This window comes from Carassius gibelio, chromosome B25 (genome assembly GCF_023724105.1).
Source record: "Carassius gibelio isolate Cgi1373 ecotype wild population from Czech Republic chromosome B25, carGib1.2-hapl.c, whole genome shotgun sequence".
NCBI lineage: Eukaryota > Metazoa > Chordata > Actinopteri > Cypriniformes > Cyprinidae > Carassius > Carassius gibelio.
Window position 1 is genome coordinate 16,789,054 of NC_068420.1, and position 27,934 is coordinate 16,816,987.

The following is a 27,934-nucleotide window of genomic DNA, read 5'->3' on the forward strand; positions in this document are numbered from 1 at the left end:
AACAGTTGCGCTCTCTCAGCATCTGTCTAGTCATATTTATTTTAAATATTCGTAATTCCCCTATGAATAATAAATCGCTGCACGAAAAAAAACCTTCGTGAGCATACTTCAGATTTAAATGGTTTCATTAAAAAATAAAATCATGCTGATTGACACGTCCTTATATAGCCTACGTGACGCCGGAAATGACCCTATTTCCCTTAATTCAACACAGAGAGCATACTTTTATTTTTTAAATATTTATTTCATTTAAATCACAAATATGCCATAGGTAGCAGAACAAGACATAATATAGGGAATTATCAAAAGTAAGTGTCAATGTGAGACAGATTGTACATTTTGTCAGAGATGGAAACAATTGTACAATTACAGTAGATGTACAGACACAGATGAACCCATAATGGACATTACTGGTTTCGTCTGGGATAAGAACATTCTCACCACTGGTCACAACAATGAGTGCAGAAAAAAAAGATGCTGAGCGGAAATGAAAAATTTGTCAATTTGCAAATGAGCAGAACCTGTACATTCATAAATAGTCACACATACTAACCTGGCATCAATCAGTTAAATGGGAGTTCAGTGCCAAACTAAATTTCCTGATACGCTAAGCCCAAGACAGAGAGACAGTCTCACTCACACATGCAACAAAAGACACATCCATCCATGCATTCACACACATGTGCAAGGGATCCGTTAACTACAACTGCATGAAGTTCTTCCTGAGGCACTGAGCTGTAAGTGCACTTAGCTAAAACACATGTGCTTCTCTGCTACACCAAAGCATATAATACTATCATCAATATCTGGCCAGAAGCCATTAAGTATGAAAAGGCTGGGGGCAGGGAGGGCCGATCTCCTTCTCCACATGGTGATTTTCAGTCCTCAGTTGCTGGTGGCGGCGCTTTCTGCTTCTTTGCTAGGCTCCTTGATGATGTCTTCCTTTTTGCTGCCCTCCTTGGAGGTCCGGTTGAGGGCTCCGTTGATGAAGCTTTCAGAACTCTGGCACTGGAAGTGTTTCCTGGTGCCCACCAAAGACGGGTTGTTGACCAGCGTGTAGAGGAGCTGCCAGTGCGCTCGCGCCCGCTTGGCGCTCGACACCTTGTTCTGCTTCTTCTCTTGCTGGACTAGTTGAATACCTTCAAATGTTGAACATGTAAGAAACAAGTTAAGCCAACATGTAGATAAAAATATTTAAATTTCACTAAATGTATCTGTAAGCGTCAAGAAATGTGTGTGTGTGTGCATATACACACACACACACACACACACACATAGGCCTATATAAAAACACATATAAAAAGCATATATATATATATATATATATATATATATATATATATATATATATATATATATATATATATATATATATGCTTTTCGCACTGTATTTTGATTCACTAAAAAGAACAAGATTCATTCGTTCGGAAGTTGAACTCTGTTAGCGCTGTTATAATTCACTATAAAGAACCGAGTCATAAGAGTCGTTCATTCGGAAATTAAACACCAGTAGCGCGTTTATGATTCACTATAAAGAACCGAGTCAGAGGAATTGTTCATTCGGAAATTAAACAACAGTAGCGCGTTTATGAGTCACTATAAAGAACCGAGTCATAAGAGTCGTTTATTCGGAAATTAAACACCAGTAGCGCGTTTATGATTCACTATAAAGAACCGAGTCATATGAGTCATTCGTTCGAAAATTAAACCGCAGTAGCGCGGTGTGTTTATGATTCACTATAAAGAACGGAGTCATAAGAGTCATTCGTTCGGAAAATAAACCCCAGTAGAGCGGTATGTTTATGATTCACTAAAGCGGGGCTCATAAGAGTCCATCGTTTGTGATTAGGACTTAATCAAAATAAATAAATAAATAAAAATATTTTTTTTCACGTATATAGCCTACTTTGATTCACTAAAAAGAACCGGCTCATATATTATTATTTAATAACGTTACATGATGCGCGAACGCATTCATGTTCGCATTTTTTTGTTGTTTTATTGACGTGGCGCTGAAGAATAATAAGCGGTGCAATAATTTGTAGTCTTTCCTTCTTAATATATTAAGTTAAACATTTGCTTTTTAATGGGTGTTAAATAAATATTCTTTAAAAATTACATCTAAAATAAAGGTAATTGATGCAAATAGATATCGTCCACATAAGAGAGCGCTACTACAGTAGGCCTATCACAGTTGGAACATATCACAATGTGCAATTATCATATGGAGAGTGTAAAAACTATGAGTCACACATATGAAACTGTCAATAACAAGCTCAGTCTGTGTAACCTACCAGTTTTGACAATTCTTCTCAGATAATAATATTGTATGCAAATACAAACATGCAAATCAGATTCCTCCAGTTTTTGAATGCAACAAGCATCAGTACGTCTATATGTGTAAAATCAACAAAATACAGGGCTATTTAATGTTGAATATACACCATCTGCTGCCTATCATCCTGTAAAACACATCAAACGCTGGCAGATCTGACTCTGACTTGAGAGGACAGACACATAAAGATCTAATTTCATCTCCGTTCTGCTATATGAAGAGAGATGAGCAATGCAATCTGGGAATGCACAGAGGATGTTCACACTATGGGCTCTGCTGTGTTTCTCTGTCAGGTCTGATTGAGCAGCAGCAGGGCCACGGTGACTTATTGCACATCGGGGCCCAATTTATCCTGACAAATATAATGATTGCTGGAGCGCTCGCCTGCTGCGTGCAGGGCAACATGATGAATCAATTACTCCAACCAACCGTCTGTGCATATAGACATGAATCACTCAAGAGAAATCAAACACAGATCGATATGAATCTTGGTTAGATTTGATACAGAAGAATTAACATTATCTTGCTCTGCTTTCTGTTTTGAAATGTATTAAAAGTAGATTACTGTGTGCTGGGAGTTCAATCTGTTTGTACTCTGTAATATAGTGAAGCATACATAACGTAGGCCTATATAGATGTTATTTTTAATGTACACTGCCGTTCAAAAGTTTGGAATCAGTATGATTTTTTTATGTTTTATAATGGAGTCTCTTAAGCTCATCAAGGCTGTATTTATTTGTTCAAAAATACAGAAAAAAATCCAGTAATATTGTAAAATATTATTTGAATGTCTAATATTAATTTGATGTTTTAATATACTTTAAAATGTCTTTTATATCTGTGAAGCAGTGCTAAATTTTCATCAGCTTGAACTCTTCAGTGTCACATGATCCTTCAGAAATCATTCTGATATGCTGCTTTATTATCAGCATTGAAACATAATTGTTCAGCATAATTGTTTTTGTTTTGAAACTTATTTCAGGGATCTTTGATGAATAAAAAGTTAAAAAGAAGAGGATTTATATAAAATATAAAGATTTTCTAACTTTACAAAGTCTTTACTGTTACCTTTTATCCATTTAACACATCCTTGCTGAATAAAAGTATTAATTTCTTTCAGGAAAAAAACCCAAAGAAAAAAAATCTGTTTTGAATAAATGCTGTTTTTTTTACATTTTGTATTCATAAAATAATCCTGAAAAAAGTCTCATGGGTTCCAAAAAATAAGCAGCAGCACAACTATTTGATAAAAACTATTTGATAAAAGTTTATATATATTTATATATATATAAAAATCAGCATATAAGAACGATTTCTGAAGGATCATGTGACACTGCAGACTAATTATGATAAAATATAGCTTCACAGGAATAAAATGAATTTATCACTCTCATATCTATTTGAAATGAGCTTGGTGCATTTTTCTTTTCTCAGAAGGAAACAGGCCTGAAATGTAGTTTCCACACACTCACTGATAAATCTCACTGGAACTGAATGAGCGCAGCTTTTAAACACTAAACCGCATCCTCAGACAAGCAGCTCTGAATTAGTTCTGAAGACTAAAAGCTTTGAGTTTGAGTCCAGACTCTGGAACAGGTTGCTCTCCGGTGAATTAAATACAATCATCCTGAAGTAATAAAGAAGAAGTAAAAGCTCAGACCTTCTTCAGCATCTCTGATCCTCTGTGCAGAGAGACCGTCCTGGCCTGAGGTTTGCAGCAGCAGCCCGCAGAAGGCCTTCATCACGGGGTGAGACTGACTCACCTCGATCTTCAGGTAATGAGCGTAGCAGCGGTATCCTGCAAACACAGAAGAGACAATCTACATACAAATGACAATCACATCCCACATCTGTCGTGACCGAGAGGAAGCACTTTTATCAGACACTTATCAGTGCACTCATTTTGAGCAGGTCATCTGAATATAAATGTGTTGCTCTGTGAAGCAGTACCTGGGTCAAAGGGCTCGACGTTGCGGTTGAGAAGGCTTATATCCAAGCGTCCTAAGTGGACTATGTTGAAAAGGGCAGTGGTGACTATCCTCCAGATGCCCACTATAACACCAACCATGACATTAACTAGGAAAAGCATGTAGCTGAGAAGAAACAGGCTTCCTCTGTGGAGAAAAAAATATAAACAAAAATTAATTACCCAAAGTTTGGAAACAGTTTGATTCTTCATACAGGCTTAAGGATGTACAGTATATATACAGTGGGTTACACTTTATTAGAAGGTGTCCTTTATACAGTGTAATTCTACATTTAAGTGCTGAGTAATATGAGTCAACTACATGTATTTACTATATGGTTAGGGTTAGGTGAAGGGTTTGGCTTAGGGTTACTTGCATATAATTATGCATCATTTATTGTTATTATAATAGTAAGTATATGTAATGTGTAACAAGGACGCCTTAAAATAAAGTGTTACCATACAGTGCATAACTAAAATAAAACAGTAGATACTCTTTTTTTGTGTGTAAATATCACTACACATTATAAACATAACTATAAAATACAGTTTTTCTCAGTCATTTCTCAAATGAAAGTCTCAAAACTCCTTGTACAACCTCCACATCATCGAGTCATTTATACACATCACAAAACCAGTTTCTCATTCTTTTGAACAAGTTGCGATTGCTTTTGTACATTCATGCAATTATGCACATTTATCTGCAGTTTCCTACATTATCAGAGGCTAATGTCATGTCGCTCAAAATAAATGATATAGTTTTCTGTGCAATAGTCTCACCGCTCAAAACATCTAGTCTTTATTTCATCATATAAGTCATGAAATGCAAAACGGTTCATCTAGTTGTCGTAAACTGCCAAGCACACATTATTATTAGACTTTTTGTCAATTTGGCATGAATTGTGCAAGTGAATCTTGACTAATGAAGAGAATGTAGATGATAAACCATTTCTCTGAAATAGCTCAAAGGTTCATCTCATGAATCTTCAGTTGGAAAGCTTATACTGTACTGTATAGACAGAGGACAGCACAAGAGTTACACATTCTGACAATTGACTTATTTTCATCTTTGTGCCCATTTATCTTTTTCCTTTTCTATATAACAATGGCATTGTAAAGTTTTTTTTTGGTATTTTTTTATTTGTTTTATATTTTTGGTCAGACCACTAGTACTGTAAAAGTGTAACTGGGAATTCTATCCAGAATCTTTCAATCAATACCCCACATACAATAATGTGTAAATATGTACTTTCGAAATGGAAATATGACATAAATAAGCATATGGCATAGTGTTCAATACAGTAGTTTCCATCAGAACATCCCTCCAGAGCACACTGTTATATTGACAACATGAATAAACAATTTGACTGTCTTATCCGTAAACTATGACACAAGGACTCGTCATTCTGATGGCACTGACATGTTCATTGACACAGATATCTATTTTTGAGAGATGAACTAAGGATTTTGAGCAAGAGACTGGCTTTTGCAGGTAATCCATGGTGTTTTGCTCTTTGTACGAGTTGTTTTGAGAAATTAACGTATTGTTTTGCTAATCTCAAGGATGATTCGAGAAATGCACCAAAGCGACTGAGAAAAACTGTAAAATATGATTGTGGTTTGGCACAGCTTGTCTGTGAACAACGGCTCTGTGTAGTTAATACTCCTTCATGTGAAATCAGGCATGTGTAGAGATTCACCGCTGATTACAGAACCGGCTTTACTGACAAGATGTGCATTAATTATCGCATGCGACTTATCGTGCAGCCCTGACAGACAGACAAAAAGACAGAGAGATGACAGACAGACAGAGAGATAGATAGATAGACAGATAGAACGGTGTTTGCAAAAATAAAATAATTAATATCTGAAAAGTCTTCTAATATGAAATTCTGAAGAACTGCTTCAAAAGTTTAATAACAATGTAGAGAAAGACAGGTGTTTATTGTTGGCCAATCTTTCATGGCCTATACCAGATGCTGAATGTACACCAACATTAAAAGTTACAGTTCGTAATATTATGTATAACTGGCACCTGTTGTTCAGATCATTTGTTCCTGCGTCCTTCTTAACGAACAAGAACCTGGAGGTCAGATGCTGGACCAGCACAGCCACGAACAGCATCAGCCAGAAGGGCCTTCAGAAGAGAACATGAGAGTGAGAAGCATCTTAAGAGGCACTTCACGGCTCATGAGGAGAGAGGACTGATAGGAGGCTTTAGCTGAGACACGGGGTCACAGAGAAAGTGAGGAGAGCCAAGCCACTCACCACATCCTGCCGATAATGTGGAACAGCATGAGATTGGTGCCATACAGGACGGGGATGATGATGAGGAAGACAGCGAACAGAATGCAGATGAAGAACACCAGAGTCTGGATCACCATACCTGGACACAGACACAATCACAACACATGCAGGACTAATCAAACATGCTCATAGCCACGTTTACACTTGAGAAAAACTGAAAATAATATTTTATGTTTCATATTCATGTTATATTATATGTAAATAATGTTACATTACTTCATATTAATGTTATATTATTTCATATTATTAAATTGTCATAATGAATAATAATTAATTGAAAAAGATATTAATAAAATTATAAATATAAGATTAAGTATTTATTTAAATGTAAAAAGCACTCTGTAAACAATATTCTATTTTTTAAATAGTTTTTTTATAGCCTGTTAATGGGCTAACTATAAAAATATTTTTCATATAGTTATAATGATTAATGTGTGTGTGTGTGTGTGTGTGTATATACATATACATATATATACATATACATATATATACATATATATATATATATATATATATATATATATATATATATATATATATATAAATTCTTTCACTAAAAACTGCACAAACACTGCCTTATTTATTATTATTATTATTAGTAGTAGTAGTTTTTTAAATCTAAATATAATAACTTTCTATTTTTTATGGATTTTTATTGTCTGTTGATTGTAAATTATAATAATACATTTTAATATATTTTATAATATATTTAAACGATATCATTATAATATAATAATATATTTTAGTATATAAATAAACATAACTGAACAAAAGCATGATCAAATAAATACATATTTGAATAAATATAAAAAATAAATAACCAAATACACACACTAAATATATATATATATATATATATATATTATATATATATATATATATTATTTTTTATCTTTTTTTTAACAAACTCCATCCTTTTTGCTTTTTTAATAAATGTCCATAAATGCACATTATTCTAAAGATTTTTTTTTTAAATCACAACAATAATCTCCATCTATGATGGATTTCTATTGTGTGCTAATGTACTAATCCATGTGTGGAGAGAAAAGTTCATAAGAAGAAAAACATCCAGAATGATCCAGAAATGTTCTCCGCTACATTTAATAAAAACTTAATTGTTTCATTAATTGTTTATAAAAACTGTTCATCAGTTCAGATTTAGTTTGTTCCAGTACACGAATCCAGGCAAAAACGTTTCCGATGGTCTTTCTCACACTTTTACACTAGAGTGAAGAGCGTTGTGCCGTGAGAACGAGGGGCTTGTGGAACAGAAGAGCAGAAGCGTGCTCTCACCGAGACAGATGAAGGCGGCCTGATAGCTGGTGAAGCCCATCCAGCAGACCAGCGCGGGCCGGGACGGTCGGATGCTCCTGTGGCAGTTATACACAGTAAAGACGTCTCCTCTGTACAGTGCCTTCAGATTAGACCTGAGTGAACACAGACACAGCCTTCAGTGCACTAACACACACACACAGCACTGCGGAAATATAGGTAATGAGGGCGTTTCTTTTTTTGAAGAAGTAACAGATGAAATTGCAGGTCACAGAGTCAGACTGCCATTAATGACATTTAAAAACTCAATTTGAAAAGTGATTATTTTTTTAATATGCTATTCCTGACTGTAATTACCTCGTTCTCATTAGCCTAGTAAATGATTTTTCCTGTGTCACCTCCAGCTAGTCAGTTATGATAAAGTTATTAGTAATAGGTCTTAAATAATTTTTAGTTCAGTTTTAGTTTTACAGTGGCATGAGAAGGCTTTTGCCCCCTTCCAAAACCTTTTAAGTTTTTTGCTTATTTGTCACATTTAAAAGATTCAGATCATCAAACAAATTTAAATATTACACAAAGTTAATGCAAGTAAATACAAAATGCAGTTTTGCATTAAGGGAAAAAAGCTGTCCAAACCTGTATGGCTGTACAAACCATACATAATAAATACACACAGTACACATACATATATCATGCAAACAAAAACTTTTATTTCAGATGCGATTAATTGTTTGTCAGCACTATCTAAAACGCAGGTGACATCTGCGTATCTGTGGTCATGTGACGGTAGTGTAGCAGCTGAAGAGCACTGAATGTGTGTTTGTTAGGGTCACCTGTGCAGGACCATGGACCTCATGAGCATGAGCAGGTTGAGCAGACAGGACAGGGTCACCGCTGACAGATAGCAAACTGAAACACAACACAATCACATGAGCCACAAACACACACTCACAGCCTCAGCACTCTTTCCCACTCCAGCTACAGAAAGTGGATGTGTGTGTGTGTGTGATGCATGCAAACCTCCTGCAGTCTGGATCAATGCAAGCTCACATTTGCATGGCTGTGCTGGCATACATTAGCTTATAAGAGATCATCATTAAAGCTACGCTGACCAACTGCACTGATCCAAATTACTGTCTCACTGTAATTACTTTATATCGAAATGGTTTAAGTGTCGTTTATGTGAATACCACCTAATAAATTCAGGTCCACATATAATCTGATTATGGAGGAGAATCAACAGAGTTCAGTGTAACGGCTTAAAAAATTATTAAAATGAATCGGTTTGTCTTATATTTAATGAATAATAAGAAGTGCTGTCAAACGATTAATCACGATTAATCGCATTCAAAATAAACATTTTGTTTATATTATATATGTGTGTGTGCTGTGTATATTTATTATGTCTATATAAATACACATACATTTAAATATTTAAGAAAAATGTTATGTTTATATATTAAATATATTTATCTGTAATATAAATATATACAGGTTCATGTAAATATTTTCAAAATACATCCTGTATGTGTGTGTATTTATATACACCTAATAAATATACACAGTACACACAGATATATTATGTAAATAAAAACCTATATTTTGGATGCGATTAATCGTTTGAGAGGACTAAAAATAAGACAGAATTTGAATAAATGCACAGAAAAAAATTAACATTTTCAATATATATTTCTATTTTGTAAATATACTATATTTATAAATTCTAATGTTGTAAATATTTTTAGCAAATTTTCAAATAGTGTACAGCTAAATTAACATTTATATTAAACTGTTTTTTTTAAATAAAAAACAACAACAGCTTGTTAGTCATACATTTAAATATAATTAATTATAAATGAGATTTGACATAAAATATAATTATTATAATTGTGTATTTAAATATAATTATAATTATACATTGGTAGTGAAGAGGTTGCAATTTAATACAGTTTAGTACATATAAAATATATTTACTTTAGTTATGTTAGTTAACCAACACATTGAAACAGTGTACTTTAAAGTATGACAAAAGTATTAAAAATGATTCAAATCTTTTAAAAGGTTTTTTAAAGTAAAACTTGTAATTATTACAATGTGCAATTCCTGAGTGTACTGAAATGTGTTAAAACATAGAAATGTAAGAGACTCTATTTAAACACATTTAAGTGGCATTTATCTATATACATACATATACATATTAAAACGTTCTCATCCAAAATGGCAAATAGGCTTTCCAACTAATGTAAATCAAGATATACATAGTGTAATAGTGGTCCATTTGTGAGAGAGATCAAATCACATCCAAGTCCTAAGTATGAGAAGTACGAGAATGACAACTGACTCACTTTCCACACACCACAGATAGTAGATGACAATCCTGACCACCTCCTGACGGTCATCTGACAGGATGATATTGAACCCGGCCAACAGGAAGGCGATGTTTTCGTCTACTCCTCTGCGGACGATGTGTAGGGTGGGCAGCACGCCCGAGACCAGTAAGAGCGCCATCTAAGACATTCACAAGAATAGAGGATGCCTTGAAATGCTACATTAAATTTAACAAAAGCACGGGAATTAATACTTTTAGACAGAAATAACTCTAAAAATGGCTCTTCTTTTTTTGAAGAGTTTACCTGATAAACCGCAATGAATGCCACAACTACAGAGATCGCCAGTTTCAAAGGGAACCTGAAAACTAATGGAAAATAAATTAAATTACAATAAATAAATACAAACAGTGCTTTCTAAAAGTTCGGGGTTGGTAAGTCTCTTCTGCTCACTAAGTCTGCGTTTATTTGATCAAAAATACAGTAAAAATGTGAAGTATTATTAATATATATATATATATATATATATATATATATATATATATATATATATATATATATATATATAATTTGTTTTCTAAGTGAACATATTGTAAAATGTAATTTATTCCTGTGATGCAAAACATTACTCCAGTCTTCATACACATGATCCTTCAGAAATCACTCTAATATACTGATTTGCTAGTCACGAAACATTTATAATTATCAATAACAATTTTTATCATATTTATCCATTTTTTTCAATTATCCTTGATAAATAGAATGTTTTAAAAGGACAGCTTTTACAACTTTTAAAGCAAAAAATGTCTTCACTGTAACTTTCCATCATTTTAATGCATCGACAGTTGCTGAATAAAGAAGGAAAAAAGAAGAGAAAAGAAAAATAAATCTTACCGATACCAAAATTTGGGATGGTAGTATATACAGTTGAGGACAAAAGTTTACACCCCCCCCCCCCCTCCTTTCAGAATATGCAAAATGTTAACTATTTTACCAAAATAATGCAGAGTAGTTGTTCATGAGTCCCTTGTTTGTTCTGAACAGTTAAACTGCCTGCTGTTCTTCAGAAAAATCCCTTAGGTCCCACAAATTATTTGGTTTTTTGAACCCTTTCCAACAATGACTATGTTTTTGAGATCCATCTTTTCATACTGAGGACAGCTGATGGACTCATACACATCTAATACAGAAGGTTCAAACACTCGCTGATGCTCCAGAAGGAAAAACCATGCATTAAGAGAAAACCTTTGAAAAAAAAAATTATGTGTATATTCTTCTTTTTTCATTTAGTGCTGCTTTTCAGAAGCTACCGAAGATAGTTACATGTTTCCCAGAAGACAAATTAAGTAAAATTTACCCTGATCTTCAAATTCAAAATGTTTTCACACCCCGGCTCTTAATGCATGTTTTTTCCTTCTGGAGCATCAGCGAGCGATTGCACCTTCTGTGATAGTTGTGTAGGAGTCCCTCAGTGGTCCTCGGTGTGAAAAGACGGCTCTCAAAATCATAGTCATTGTTGGAAGGGGTGAAAAAAAAATGCTGGAAATCCAAAGAAATTGCGGGACTTTAGGGATATTTCTGAATTACAGCAGACAGTTTAACTGTTCAGAACAAACAAGGGACTCATGAACAACTATCACTCAACAAAAAAATCTGATCATTCAGCTAACAACACAGTATTAAGAATCAAGGGGACGTAATAACCTTAATATTCTTTCAAATGCATACTCTTCATATTCTTTTTTTATAATTTCAACTATTATTCTCCTTGTGGAATATATGTAAACATCTTTTATGTGAAATCTTATTCAGATCAGTACTAAATAAACAATAACATGCATTTTGTATGATCCCTCTTATTTTGGTAAAATAAAATTTAGCACATTCTGGAGGGGGGCATGGGAGGGTAAACTGTATATATTTTTGACATTTTAATTTATTTTATTTTACCATCCTCTGGTGTGTAGATGTACGACTTGGCAGCATCTCTGAGCCTTTCAAACAGTTTGGGTTTTGATGCGCTGGAACTGCAAAAGCAAGTGTCAAAAACAACAACAACAACAAAATAAAAATTACAATTTAATATAATTTAAAAAATAACAACCCTTCATATTCTTTCAAATGCACAGTTAGACAAATAATAGATTTTTATTACAGCTTCAGTCATCCTTCACACAATGGCTTTTAATGGGATTCGAACCTACAACCTTTAGACAACCAGTCTAAACCTGCAACCTCATGGCCTCTTGAATATTCCTTATTCCATATACCTTCCTACATAATTGCCAGTCTTATCAATGGATATTTCCCTTCATTACACTGCGTTCCTACGTAGACTATATCATACCAACATCAAGGAGTTTCCACGCAACAGGAAACATTTCCTCACATTACTCACGGGACTATAATCAATGACATTTCAGACGCTCAGAATATTTTTGCATGAAGGAGATCAGCATCTGTACAGTACAGACAAACTGAATGGCATTCAGACTCCAGCAGTGGATCTCTATCTACCAGTCTTTGCATAAATCAACTTACAGTCGGTGTGATTCACCACCGGTCAATGGAAATGAGGAAGGAAGTAGTCTATGGACAGTATCCCATCTGACTGGCTGTTGTACAGTGGACTGATGCTACAATAGAAAATACCTCATCTTTCCTTGACTTCACTGCCATTAAAATCCACTTATTTAGCCACATTTTTGTTTTTTACAAGATTAGTTCACATTGCAGAATGCCAAGAATTTTAATATGCGACAAAATATGGCCTGTAATGTGTTTAGTATTTTTATGTATAGTATTTATTTAGTATTTATAGTATTTTTATTCATTATATGGGGTTTGAAGCTCACTGTGGATTTCTTGTTATGGGTTACTAATATAACATCTGCTGTTTTTTAGCTTCTTGAATCTTTGGGTTAATAAATAATATTGTCCATGTGAATGTGCATCACCTGATTTTGGTGGGCTTTTTCTTCTTGAGAATCTCTTTCACATAATCTCTGTAATAACTGCTACTGAGGTCCTGCAAGAAAAACAAATCTTTAGATAGTAATATTCATTCCGTTCATGCTGATCTGAATCTTTAAATGACATATCTCAAAAATAAAAACTTTGATCTAGATCTTATGAATGGATTGCTCCTCTCTTATTTCATCCGAACATATGATTAAAGCTGAATAACACTGCTATTGTGCGTTTCTTATGAGAAAACAACACTCTGTTTGTGTAAAGTGCCCTGCGAGTCAAACATAACCCCGTCCCACTGAGCTGCTTACAATGATTAGAGCTCAGGAATGCAGGTGCGAGTTTACAAACTCCCCTCTAGCCTTTCCATGCTGCTAAGTCCCTTCATTATGAATTAACACAGCGGTGCTTAACTGGCGGGTCGTGACCCCAAAATGGGTCACAGGTCTGTCGTAACAGGGTCGCATGAAGTACAGCAGGAAAAACAATGTTAAATACAGATTGATCAATAAGAGTGTCCATGATAAAGGACTAATATTTAAAAAATCTAGTTTAAAAAACAACCAAGTATTCCTAATGGTGTAATGTTTTAATAGATATTTTAGACGGACCTCAGAGGCGTTGCTCGTCTCTGTGTTCTGCAAGCCTTTGAACAGAAGCAGTGGATACTGGAAACTAAGAAAAGCCAGACAAGCGATCTGAGGAAGACTGCTCAACAGCACGTAGTACTTATAGATCTGCAGACAAGGACAAAAACAGACAAATCAATGTCAAACAACAGTGCAGTGCTTTATCTGGCTATATTACCCACACATTTTTTAGTGCAAATCAATCATGAAATTTAGAGCGCATAAACTATGCTTGTACTCTACAGGTGATGTTTCAGTACTGTAAGTCGTACCTGTGGTGTTTTGGGACAGTCCACTTTCTGCCAGACCAGAACTCCAAAGTGTGTCCACGACAGCAGGCTGCCCAAGACGTAACCCACCTTGTTATGCAGCGTACCGCAGGCCAGAAGAGGATAGTACAACGCGGGGTAGTACAACAGCGCCAGGATGAGCCAGAACTCTACAGACATAAAATATAGTCCAGTGAAGTGACGTGACATTCAGCCAAGTATGGTGAGCCATACTCAGAATTTGTGCTCTTCATTTAACCCATCCAAAGTGCACACGCACACGCACGCACACACACACACACACACACACACAGTGGTCAGCCATTTATGCTGCGGTGCCTTTGTGGAGCAGTTGGAGGTTCGGTGCCTTGCTCAAGGGCACCTCAGTCATGGTATCACTGTCCCGAGACTTCAACCCACAACCTTAGGGTTAGGAGTCAAACTCTCTAACCATTAGGCCACAACTTCCCCCTAAGCATCTCTCTTTAAACCCTTAATGATACAATCCATGATATATTACCACTGTGACCTGGAGCAACACTCTTATATGAATAAACATATGAGTGTAAACTGACTTAAATTTGGGCCTGTTTCTCATACAAATCTATTCCATGGCTTCAGAATAATTGGAATATTGACTTCTTTTTCGAAGACTGATAAGTGTATCTTTTTTATGATCGAAAGATGAACTGATTATAATTTTTTCTATTTCTGTTACTAAATAAAATTATACTATAAAAGCCATTATACTAAAAGCCATTGTAACATTTAGAGTATTCTAGCAAATGATGGCATTTATCAGAAGAGCAGATTTTAAAGAACCAATAACGGTACAAAATTTTGAATAGCTATACAAATATTCATCAAAACAATTATCTGTGTTTACAGGGATAGTTCACCCTAAAAATGAAAATCACCCTGAATGATTTACTCAAACCATCCTAGGTGTATATGACTTTCTTCCAATACAATCAGAGTTATACAATGCACTGGCTCTTCAAAACTTTATAATGGCAGTGAATGGGGGTTAAGATTTTGATAGTCTCAAAAAATGGCTGTTGAACAGTAAACAAACCACTCAAAGCAATTATCTTTCTCCTCCTAACTGTTCAAGAAGAGGTCTTTTGCATTCCATTCTTTTGTGTTCAACGAATGAAAAAATCTGTTTTTGAATGACCAGAGAGTGAATAAATGCTGATCATTTTTAGGTGCACCTTTGAATGCAGAGTTACAGGATTGTCCCTGAAGTGTACTGTTAGTTAATTAGACTAAAATGACTACATGCTGCTTGATCAAATTATTTTTAAACTATGAAAACAGCAAAAGAATTTCATATTATCAAGAATGGGGAAATAACAATAGTGGGCCATCCACACTAACTAACACTGACTTATTAAGTCGGAGTCCAAATTCACTAATTAAAGCAGCAAACATTTACATAACACAAACAAAGCCTTGTCTGAGGCCCTGTTTGCTAAAGAATAAAAAATGCAGGCGATAATCCAATTACAAAACCCAACTAAGAAGGACTAGCAGTTCAGAGAAAAGGAAAAAAAAAGGATCAGGTAGGGTGCTACTTTTGATCCTCTTGTGTGAACTGAGCCTAGTTTGGATAGCTGCCATCTGGTGAACAGAGAGAGTGTTCATTTGATAGCACCAGTGAAGGGTGAGCCACTATACCCCTCCAACACACTGAATTTCCCAAACACTTTGGTGGCCCGAAAGTCTTTGATTTACATTATGATAGAAAATAATGATTTTTTCTGAATCTATAAAGAATTTAAATCTTCATAACATTATTGGTTCAGGTCAAATTGGTTTAAGTGCACATAGGTGGCGATTCAAAATTAATTCTTCGTAGGAATCGAACCAACAACCTTCCTTTCGCTAGTCCTAAATCTTAGGGTGCAGGTGCACTTAGGGCATGTCTGAATCCACTTTTGCTAGTTTAATAAGGGAAAAAAATGGTCGGTGGGCCAGACGCATGGTTCAAAATGGTTGTACCAATTCTCTTAATGAGTAATGAGTGTGTTTTGGACGTAACATGCAATAAACCAGTCTCACCTCCCATTCCCCCATTGTAATCCCTTCATTTTTATTATTTGGCATGTTTGTGTGCTGCTGGGATTCACTGTGTGTGTAATGCACATAGCATACATGAATTGTGCATCCGCCTTATAGATGCATATTACTTACCAAAATTAACCATTGTATTAATATAAATACAATCAAAATTGTGCAACACTTTCCATAGTTAAACCAATAAATAATAAAAATACCATGTCATTGACTTTAGACCAAGTTTAAGTTGCGTCAATAGCGCAAACACAATATTAACGCGCCGACAATGTGCCTGAACACACCCTGTTTCCTGATCAGCACGCCCATGAGCGCACAAATGGCTGCAAATGCATTTTCTATTTAAACAACGTAGTGCTGGATGTGAAAACTATAAATGTGTCCGGCTGAAACTTCCAAAAAACACTGTGAGTGTATGATAGAGCCCTCTGCCACTAGCCCACATCATAAAATCAAGCATAAAAACTGAATAAATACTGCCATAATCACACTATAAATGCATTTCACCACTCCACCAAGCAAGAAGTCTTGTCACCATACCTTTGTTGTTGACATCTTTAGTGAAGGGGAGAGGATGGTGACTGAGGACCATTCCAACCAGTTTGCAGAGGAGGACGCCATACACGGCTACAGCAAGACCCTTGTGTTGTGTGTGGTCTAAAAAATTGACTGGGCTGAAGAACAGAACAGAAAACTTTTGCACATGCAAACTGAAACTGGCCAAGGAGCTGCTACATAGTGGCTAAAATGGTCTGAGAGTGATTTTAGCATGTGGGTGATGTCAAACTGACCTGAGTAAACCTGTGAGTCCCCTTTGATTGTCACCCAGCTTCTGTCGTCTGGCCAGGATGGCGAGAATCAGCATGACCACCAGCTTTGGACATAAAGAGAGGTCAATTTGTCAGTTTTACATCCTCTGAAGGCCCACCAGAGGCCGGTGCAGCTGGGACGTTGACCCTTTATTAACCCCCTCTGCAACACAGCTTCTGGGTTCACAGACCCATGTGAAACAAGGGCAGAACCCATTTCCGCAGACGCTGCCTCTGTTTCTGGTGTGAGTAAGTGCACTATCAGAGAGCACAGGCCTGGGATCAGTGACCTGCAGTGACCTGTAACACTTTTAGGAAGCGGCATGGCCAAAGGTGACCTCTGAGTCCACATGGGTCCATCTTAGTCAATTAGCATCTGTCTTTTGGTGTAAATATCAAAGGGCCAGGAGCTCAGTGGGAAGATGAGTGGCAACAAATAATATGAGCAGGTTTGAAATGTTCTTCACATTTTTTAGACAAAATTACTACGAGAGTACCATGATATCTGGTGGAAATATTATTTTTGCAATGGTTATTATCGTTAACTAAAACCATAAAATCTTTTCTTTTTTTTTATCTTAAAATAAATATAAATGAAAAAAAGAAATTTCAGCAAGTTGTCAAGTCAATTACATACATAAACATTTATAAAAAATATACAATAAAAAAAACTTTAAAACATATTATAGTTATAATGAAAACAGAAACTGTAAAAATAAAAACAATCAAAATATGAATAAAAACGTATAGTATATCAATGATATTAAACTAACACTGGAGAATGTGTTCTGTAGATCTTGCTATGGGATTTATCCACATAAAATTATGAATTGAATGAATGAACAACTTAATAAATATATAAAATATTTATTTATTCATTTAATAATCCAAAATTAGGACTTTTTACAAATTATTTACTCAAGATTCAGAAAAATAGGAAAACATGAATAGTTTATTATAAGGTTATTTCTAGATTTTGACATATAGATGCATCTTAAAATATCCAAATATTGTCTGCTTAATCGTCCCTGCCATTGCATTTTGGTCTATCACTAGTACTTTGATACATATCATGGTACTGACTTTAAAAAATAAGAAAACATATAAAGAAACCAGTATGTCTCATCTGAAGGGAACTCACAGATATTGCAGCAATGCATATGTGGAAGAGGCCTTCGTCAGCTGTGGGGTCACATGGTGGGATAACTCTGAAAATTTCACAAACACAGAGTATTTATCATAAGCTGGTGAGATCCAGGCCGATTACTCAGCCTGCACACGCTCCCTTCCTCGCCTCCGTTCCCAAGCAATAGACCATTACTAACAAGAGCACTTCTACTGAACCTCTTCAAGTGAAGATTATTCATTTAAACCCATTGTTGTAAGTAATGTGACTGACGTGTAACGCTTTGGAGTTAACTGAAAATGTTGGCATGGACTTACGACTACTAAAGTCCATGCTAAAAGAAACTCTGAGATGAATGAAAAGATCCGGATTGTGTTTGGTTTGAGTAAGTCTCGGACGAGGCTAACGTGTGACGCACTCAAGAAACTCTAGATTCACAGTTTGGTGTCTTGTTACCTAAAACCCAGCCGAAAAGTCTCTTGTATATGCGAGAAGAATCAAAGATGAGATCAAAGTCAGAAAATCTCTACATGAATAGCAGTGATGGATGTGCATATCACTTTCAGCAGAAATATGATCAGAAATGTTTGCACACCTGTAGACTTGGAACCATATAAATGTTCTGGGTAGTGCATTATGAGATGACAACAGACTATATGATGAGCAGCAATAAAGATGATATCTAATCAATATCTGATGACCTTAACCATGTTATCTAGCTGAAATCACAGAAGTTAATGTCTAAACCCAGAGAACCCATGAATGCATTTATTTATCATCTATTATTTAAATATACTGTAAATTGCAATAATATAAATACAAAATTATAAATACACAATTATTTATAAATAACAATTATATATTTTAAAATGTGTAATTTCTTTTTTACATTACTGATATTATATATATATATATATATATATATATATATATATATATATATATATATATAAACTATACAATTTGCAAATTATAAAAACTAAATTCTAGGGTTTGATTTGAAATATATATAAATATATATATAAACACTTTTTTTTTTATTTGTTAATATTTTTTGTCATGTTATAGAATTTATACCTTTTACATATAAAATTATGATGCAAACTATGTAAAAAAAAAGCAATTTTTTTTTTTACTAATTTTTTCCCACTTATAACAAAACACAACAAAGTTTTGATTGAATTTTTAAATGCACCATAAAGAAACATTCATAAGACAAATTAAAAGTACTTACTCAACAGGAGGTTTGGTGGGCAATGCATTTTCATACCAGTCTGAGTAGTCATAGTCATCTTTCACAGTTTCAGCACTCATGGTGCCAACCTACAGATGAAACAGAAGTTTCAATGAGCTCCAATAACTTTGACAGCAGCTCCTGAGAGACGCAAATGCCCTAATTGTTCAGTTCTTGTCCCTAAAGTCTTCTTCTCTCCTCCTCTCTCGCCCCTTGTTCAGGTGCCGTTACCACTGTGACTGAGAGCTGTGAGGAGCAATGTGACAGCTCCCTTTCTGAAGTATGCCAACCCAAAACTTCTTTGCTTCAGCTTGGATCTCTTTTTCAGATGGAGGATTACCAACTCACTGGAAACCAGGAGAGAGAGAGAAGCAATGGAGAGTGAGAAAGAGGGGGTGTGAACTGGACTTATAAAACAGACTGGAACTGTGTGGGGGCCGAATGCTGACATATTCCACCATGATAACAGGGAAATTCATGTGGGAGAGCGTTTTTCCAGTTATCAGGTGGAGATTCCCAATGCTGACTCAAAGCGTGAGGTATAAGGAAATCATTTCCCTGAACCACACACTTGTATTGACACACACATGAGGAATCAAATCAGACGCAGTACAGGTTACACTTTCTGAAGTGCTTTTATTTTGTCACGACTGCAGAATATTATCTACAAGAGATAAACAATGAGGTTTTCAAAATAATATTCTAACACAGTCTCAGATATTTGTATTAGTGCTGTCAAATGATTAATCGTGATCAATCGCATCCAAAATAAACGTTTTTGTTTACATTTTGTATATTTATATATATATATATTATTTATATATAAATACACACACATACAGTACATATTTTAAAAGTATTAACATGTTTATATTCATATTATTATATTTCATATTATGTATATCTTTAATATATAAACAACATATTTTTCTTACATGCATGCGTTTGTATTTATATATCCATAATAAATATATACAGTATACACACATATATTATGTAAACAAAGCAACTTTTATTAATAGCGATAAATTACTTGACAGCACTAGTTTTTAACCTAAGGTGTTTTTTAAGATGCCTAAACCTACCGTGTTGTCATTTTTGTAGATTAGACTAAAAATCACTCGAAACACTGGCCAACTTGCCAAGTTGTTCTTACGAACACTGGTTTTCACTAGACAAAACATTAATTGATGGACAGGAGTGGTGTGGATAACTTGTGGATTATTGTGATGTTTTTATCAGCTGTTTGGACTCTCATTCTGACGGCACCCATTCACTGGTGAATAAATGTTGCAGTGCTAAATTTCTCCAAATCTGTTCAAATTCAGAAATAAACTCTACATCTTGAATTGCCTGAAGGTGAGTACGTTTTCAGATTTATTTTTTATTTTTTTGTGAACTGTTCCTTTAAGGAGTGTTGCCACACCCATTAAAATGACCACGCCCCTTCTTCAGTAGGAGGGAACTTGGAGGTTTTCGCAACCTTCAGCTGCACTGTTGCCCTCATTATGCTGGGATTATAATCAAAGACGGTTAAGAAAAGCTCCAAAAATCCATTTATAACAATGATCGAGAACTTGAGAAAGGGCAAACCTTCTCAAACCACATTCGTGGAGACAAAAGCAAAGCAGGATTTACAAACAAAGGCAGCAGAACAAAGAATGCTTTGTTTACATCATAAAAAAAAATGTGCCTGAAAGTTTGCTTATATCTGGTTTCGGAGAAGGTTAACGGTTGGTTCTGATGCATCCAATTTCCAAATAATTTTGACAATGAATTATGAAACCTATCTGGATCTACCTGAGAGATATAAGGCTAACACCTTTCTGAAGTTTGATTATCTTATCCTCTCCTATTTCAAAGAACCCAATGCAGCCCCCCCCCCCCCCCCCCCCCAAAAAAAAAAGATACAGTGGACCATTCGCATGAACCATCTCACGGCTCTATTTATTTCCAAAATGAGTCAGGCTGACACATGAAGAAGCTTGATCTGTGTAATATCCCTCCTACAGCTACATTCACAGCGTTTCATACTGGACTGGTGCTGGCGTAACAAACGACCCCAACCGAATTACACTGAGAGTCCCGTCAGCATCATGGACCACCATTGTGGACAGCCTTTGAAACGGTGTAGATTCATTCGAGCACGGTTAAACCTAAATGGGATCCTGTCAGTGTCCACAGGAGCTCTTGTCAAGGATGAAACTGATTAAGAAGGCAACACCATTGAGCACACAGCCCATGATAGATGCTCACTGTAATGACTTCATATGAGCCACCATCACTCAAGAGCTCTGGGGACGACCTCCAGTCACCATTTACCAAGAAAACAGTCTCTGTTGTGCCGTGCCACTGACAGTGAAGCTTTTAGTGGAGGATAAAGAAGGTCAGGTGACAACCGAGGCTGCCATTGCATTAGCTGACGGTGAATTTCTAGCTGTACATGGAGAAGAGATGCAGTTGAAGTTAATAAAGATAAAGTACATGAGAAATGAATGATGAAAACTGAAAATGAATGCATTTATCTATCATGTATTTTTTATATACTGTAAATTGCAATAATATAAATACAAAATTATATATTAATACACAATTATTTATAAATAATTATATATTTTAAAATGTGTAATTTCTTTTTTACGTTACTACACACACACACACACACACACACACACACAAACACACACACACACACATACATATACATATATATATATATAGATAGATAGATAGACAGAGAGATAGATAGATAGATAGATAGATAGATAGATAGATAGATAGATAGATAGATAGATAGATAGATAGATAGATGTGTGTATTATAAGCTTAAACATTTACATATATATATTAGCTATAAAATTCGCTAATTATAAAAACTAAATTCTAGGGTTTGATTTGAAATATATATAAATATATATATAAACACTTAATCTGTTTTTAATATGTATTATTATTTTTGGCATGTTAGAATTTATATCTTTTACATATAAAATTATGATGCAAACTGTATTACAAAAAGCGTTTTTTTGTTTTTCATTCATTTTTCGCACTTATAACAAAACACAACAAAGTTTTGATTGAATATTTAAATGCACCATAAAGAAACATTCATAAGACAAATTAAAAGTACTTACTCAAGAGGAGGTTTGGTGGGCAATGCATTTTTGTACCAGTCTGAGTAGTCATAGTCATCTTATTTCCCAATGCAGCCACCCCCCCCCCCCCCCCGCCACCCCCCAAAAAGGTACAGTGCTCCATTCACTGAGACCTGAACCACCTCACGGCTCTATTTATTTCCAAAATGAGTCAGGCTGACACATGAAAAAGCTTGATCTGTGTAATATTCCTCCTACAGCTACATGGCACATCTGAAAATGGCACATCTGAACAGAATCATCGCTCACATATTCCAGGATGGTAAGTCACATAATATTATAATAATATTTACAGCAACAAGACTAATGTAGTACCTCCGGATTACATTCATACTATATAACATACTTTTTTTTAGCAGTTGAGAAGTACAGTAATTCTACTTATTTGCTAGTTGCTATCGCTAGGCAGTTTTAGCATAAATAAAGTGGTATAAGTGATATTACATCAGTTATTGTCAAGCAAGCTGAAAATATGCAATTATTTGAATATACACAGTAGGCCTATACTCACTAAAACAGTTTTTATTCCTGCTATTACTATATAGTTTATCCTTGCTAAATACAAACTATCTATATAATGTTGCTATATCCAACTTAACCAGCATAGAAGGGTATACTCATTTAAAGTGAAATAGCCTACTTTACAGCAAATTTCAGTAACTTTTGAGTTGACTATTGTTAAATCACATTAAAATGTGTTACATTCAGTACAAAATATGTGTGGTATAAATAAATAAAGATAAAAAAATAATATATGTCGTTTTGTTCTGTGTAAAAACACTAAACTAACTTAGTCGGCGCCACAGTGAGGGTCTTGCTAAGGTTTTCTCAGAGACTTTTAGCATGTTGCTAAGCAGTTTCTAAGGTGTGTTGGTGGGTTAAGCGCCAAAAAAAATGCTCACCCTAAAGTTTGGAGATGTAGCTCAGGTTCCTCATTTCAGCGTCTATGGGATTTTCTCAACATGTTATGTGTGTAACACTCAATCATCGTGTGTAGCACGACGTCAAAGTATTAAGAGGTTTGTTCAGTGTGTGTTTGTGTGAAACAGTTAAACTAACTAGTTCTCCTCGAGGCTCATGACAGGTGCAAGGGGCTTGTTACACTCCAGTCTGTTAATTTGCTTTTGTTTATTAACAAGTGCGTGACGTTGGTTCGCTAACGTTACTTAGCATCAGTAACGTATTTTTATGAATTCACTACGCCGTTTTATCAGTTGTTTTTTTATTGCCACGTGTGAAACGCAAATTATTTTCATAACTCACCAGCTCCTGACTTCAGATAAAAATGCCCGCCTAACACACGCACACGCGTGGCGCGCGCACGTTGATTCACCTGACATTTAATGAACAATTATGTATGATTGTGTGAACCGATCAATCGTACCGTGCATCTTTGGTGCATTCATACACAAGACATTTATGCAACTTTTCTGTTGACGTTTATGATATATTTTGAACGTGCTTGCCTGTTAAATAGCCTATGTGTGTATTTAAATGGCTTTTTTATATCATGCTCGATTTACTTTATTTTCTGATTTTATCATTTTTTTTCTTTGTGAAAAGTACGAAGGTTTATTATTATTTTATTATTAATATTATTTAAATTTCCCAATAGCATTACTTTTAGCATTAAATACCAGTAAAATACAGCTAAGTCACTAATATGAAAACCATTTAATCCAATTCTAATTAAATTTAATTATGAATGACTCCTTACCTTGATTTCAAGAAATCCAGAAGTTCAGTCCCTCCTTGACACCCTTTTGCAGTGAGCATTCAGAAATCAAGTTTCTTCAGCAAAGAGGGTTTTGGGTATCACACACACGCGTGTTTCCTATGTGTCACAGCTTTGCAATAACCTTATGTTCAGTGTTTTGAATGATGTTTTGTATGAACGCTGCATGCCGTCTCTGCAGACTTTGACCTTTATTGCAGTGGCCACAATATCTTGGTATGAACTTCGGAAGAAAAAAGACACAAGGAAAGTGCTGTTGTAAGGTAGGACACCTCTTGGCTGAAGTTCAGCGCAGTGGCCTTTGATCACTCACTGATACGAAACATCAAGGGAAACTGATATGTTTTGCTCTGCATTCACATAGTAAAAGAGCAAATTGTTCTGTAATGGCATGCAAACCATACAAAAACATTTGTATTTTATTGCTGTACACACCAATGCACACATGCATTGCATACATGTCACAGAAACAGGAGGTGTATACCATAGGATGAAGCTTTATAATGCCTTTAATTGTCTGTGGGAATCAGTAACCTCTATATGACAAGAAACTATAGCTTGAACACTATACTATAACTAACTAACTATAACTATACTAACTATAACTGAACACAACTTATATATGTGCTATATGCAGTACAAACCAGCTGCAGTGCTATAATTGGATCATAATTAACATAACTTTCTCACCACATTTATTTTTCTTTATCTTCTCTCATGGAGCGAAATTACATGTAAAATGTACATCTTCTATGTTTTTAATTACGGAATTTTAATGTTTTTTTTTTCTTTTTTTTTCATGCATAAAGTAAAAAAAAAAGTCAGGGTGGTAAAACTGTGCTAATATTCTAATGAAGAAAAAAAACGTATTAAAAAACACATTTTTGAAAAGAAAACCATCAGTAGTAGTTTGCCATATGCTTTTATTTCTTGGGGAATTTTTTTTTTTTTGATAGAGCTTATAATGGTTAGTTCAGGTTGTACAATGTCATGTGGTGCAACTCTTAAAAAATTTAATTATATTTATGAATTAATAATTTAGAAAAAAATAAATTAAGATGTGTACACTCACATGCATTCATAGTCAAAGGAAAAAGTTATTACTTTTTACTTGATGGTTACACCGCATGACATTTTTGCACCATTAAATATAAAATCCTTAAAATGTGTTTGTGTTTTTTTTTTTTACCATCTGAAATCAACACTAATACAAAGTGTACACCCCAACGAACTTGGCATGTGAGTTTAAACTGTATTTTGTAATAGTTTTACTTTATTTCGGACATGTCATTGATACTTGTACTCATTACATTTTACATTATCAAAAGCAGCACTGTTTTCAGTATTGATAATAAGAAGAAATGAGCAGCAAACCAGGATCATATGACACTCAAGACTGGAGTAATGATGCTGAAAATTCAGCTTTGATCACAGGAATAAAATACATTTTACAACATGTTACAATAAAAATGAGTTCTTTAAAATTATAATAATATTTCACCATTTTAATGTATATTTATACAAATAAACGCAGCATGAAATTTTTCTTTCAAAAATCTTGGTGACATACCAAAGGTTCCATAAATACAATACACAATACAAAATAACATAGCATTTTAAATCGCACACTTCTAATGAAAGTGAAATAGTTTTTCCTACAAAACAACCCTGAATCATTCCTGACCCTTTTCGAGTGTCAACCCCATCTTTCTAACAGAGGACACACTTCCACTTTTACACACCTCTGTAAGTATCCTTCTCAGTCCCCTTCCATCCGTAACTGAACAACATCTGTTTTCTGAAAGTACTCGTCTGTGAGACATTGAATAATTGTGGAGTCTGACCGAAGAAAGCAGTCAGGGTCTCTAAAGCAGATTCACCCTCATTGGCCTCCAGGTTACGTTTAGACACCCTGAAACCTCTGGGGTCGTGTGCCTAATCTCTGAGGTCGTCTCGCCGCTCGCTCCTTCTATTACTCAGAGGCTGTTGTAATCACTGGACATTGCAACACTCAATTAGGGTTTAATTGGATTGGTGTGTGTTCCTGGTGAAACTGTCAGTCCCATGTTCAACTGAGAAGACAGAGCTGATTATTACTGTTGACAAGTGTAACACACAGAGCTGGACGCTTGTGTCAGGAGAAACACCCCTTACACACTCATTCGTTGTAGCAGCGCTGTCTCATGACACTCCGCTTTTGGAATCTGTAAGATGTTTAGTTGTTAATCATAAAACATGATTTTTATTTTAATTTAAAAATGGATACGTAGTACTTTCCCAAAGCAGCTTCATAACAGGACAGTTATTCTTCATAACAATTTTAGTGTAAATAAAATTTGTGTGATTTTATTATTCTTTATTTTATTTTAATTAACTCTAAAAACAGCATGTAAAATACAATAATACAACCCACAAAAATCATTAAAAACTATTCATTATTTTTATAATATAATATAATATAATATAATATAATATAATATAATATAATATAATATAATACAATATAATATAATATAATATAATATAATATAATATAATATAATGTGTATAACTGTATTAGGTATTTGATGGTGTTTATTTATGGACAGAATTGCAAATTATATATATTTTTATAAATATAATATTTACATAATATAGAATATTAAAGAATATAACAGTATAATATAATTGTATTGTATTTTTTAATGTTTTATGAAGCTATGTATATATATAAGATTTGCAAATTCAGTTTTTTATAAATATAACATTTACATTGTAATGCTTTATGATGTTATATATTATGGATGCCAATGTATACAAACATAATTAGAATATTAGAAATTAGTTTTTTGTAGATGCATATGAATATAATATATATAATATACAGTATATTTACATTTACATGTCTTTTATAATGGTATATAAATGTGGCTGTCAATATTATAAACTATATCATTTTTATATACATTTTAGAGCCTGTAGTATATTTATATGTAATATTTTATGATTTTATGTAAATCTTGATGTATATAATATAATATGATTTAATATAATATAATATTTTATATTTTATGCTGTTATTTAAAACTGGATGTCTACATCTATAAAGAATTGCAATATTAGAAATAATATTATTTGTATATATTTTAGAGCCTACAATATCATATGAAATGTATTTATTTGTACTGTAATATTTTATGTAATATAAAGTGTGAATATATATGCGAAGAATTGCAAGATTAGAAATTATATATTTTATATCCTATAACAATATTATTATTATTATCATTTACAGTAGGTTTGTTACTTAAGGTTTGAATATATGAATGAAAAAAGCATCTCTGAATATCTAAAGAATGTTCCAGTCGATGCGGTGACAGTGGTGTATATGATATTACATCTGTATATGGTTGTTTTACGTGATGCACAGGCCATTTCCAGACATGATCGAGCTGCCTTGACAGCCGAGGTGGATTAGATTTTCAAAATGGTCTCTAGACATAAAAGAGGGGAAATCAATTTGAGTCAGTGGGGATGATTTGTTCAGTGATTTAGCATTGTTACGGAGAGCGCGAGCGTGGATTTATGACGCCGCTGTGTAATGAAGCCTGAGCTGGGTCAGGATCTACAGACTCGACTCTCTCTGACATGTACAAATCTCTCAGCGCTTATTAAAACAGCAGCAGTCTGCGTTCACAGTTCGTGACGGATGCTTTCACCAACACAGCACACTCCACATCTC

General features: G+C 34.5%; 1 protein-coding gene across 4 annotated transcripts; it reads right to left on the reverse strand.

Moving 5' to 3' along the window:
* Window positions 1-223: 223 nt before the first annotated feature.
* On the reverse strand, window positions 224-24,367 carry LOC128014292 (receptor for retinol uptake stra6). Of its 4 annotated transcripts, none has more exons than XM_052597742.1 (18): window positions 24,196-24,367; window positions 19,324-19,412; window positions 18,105-18,171; window positions 16,946-17,028; window positions 16,695-16,828; window positions 14,079-14,245; window positions 13,789-13,914; window positions 13,165-13,235; window positions 12,158-12,234; window positions 10,514-10,575; window positions 10,226-10,388; window positions 8,714-8,789; window positions 7,902-8,035; window positions 6,570-6,687; window positions 6,337-6,438; window positions 4,286-4,449; window positions 3,996-4,133; window positions 224-1,139 (listed from the first exon to the last, which is right to left on the reverse strand). In XM_052597742.1, the coding sequence occupies exons 2-18, from the start codon at window positions 19,401-19,403 to the stop codon at window positions 886-888; spliced, it is 2,016 nt and encodes a 671-aa protein (XP_052453702.1). In that variant the 5' UTR covers window positions 19,404-19,412; window positions 24,196-24,367; the 3' UTR covers window positions 224-885. The 4 variants fall into 4 exon arrangements, with proteins under 4 accessions (XP_052453702.1, XP_052453700.1, XP_052453703.1 ...); XM_052597740.1 differs by lacking the exon at window positions 24,196-24,367 and adding an exon at window positions 23,742-23,857; XM_052597743.1 differs by lacking the exon at window positions 24,196-24,367 and adding an exon at window positions 23,381-23,711.
* Between the last annotated feature and the right edge of the window lie 3,567 nt (window positions 24,368-27,934).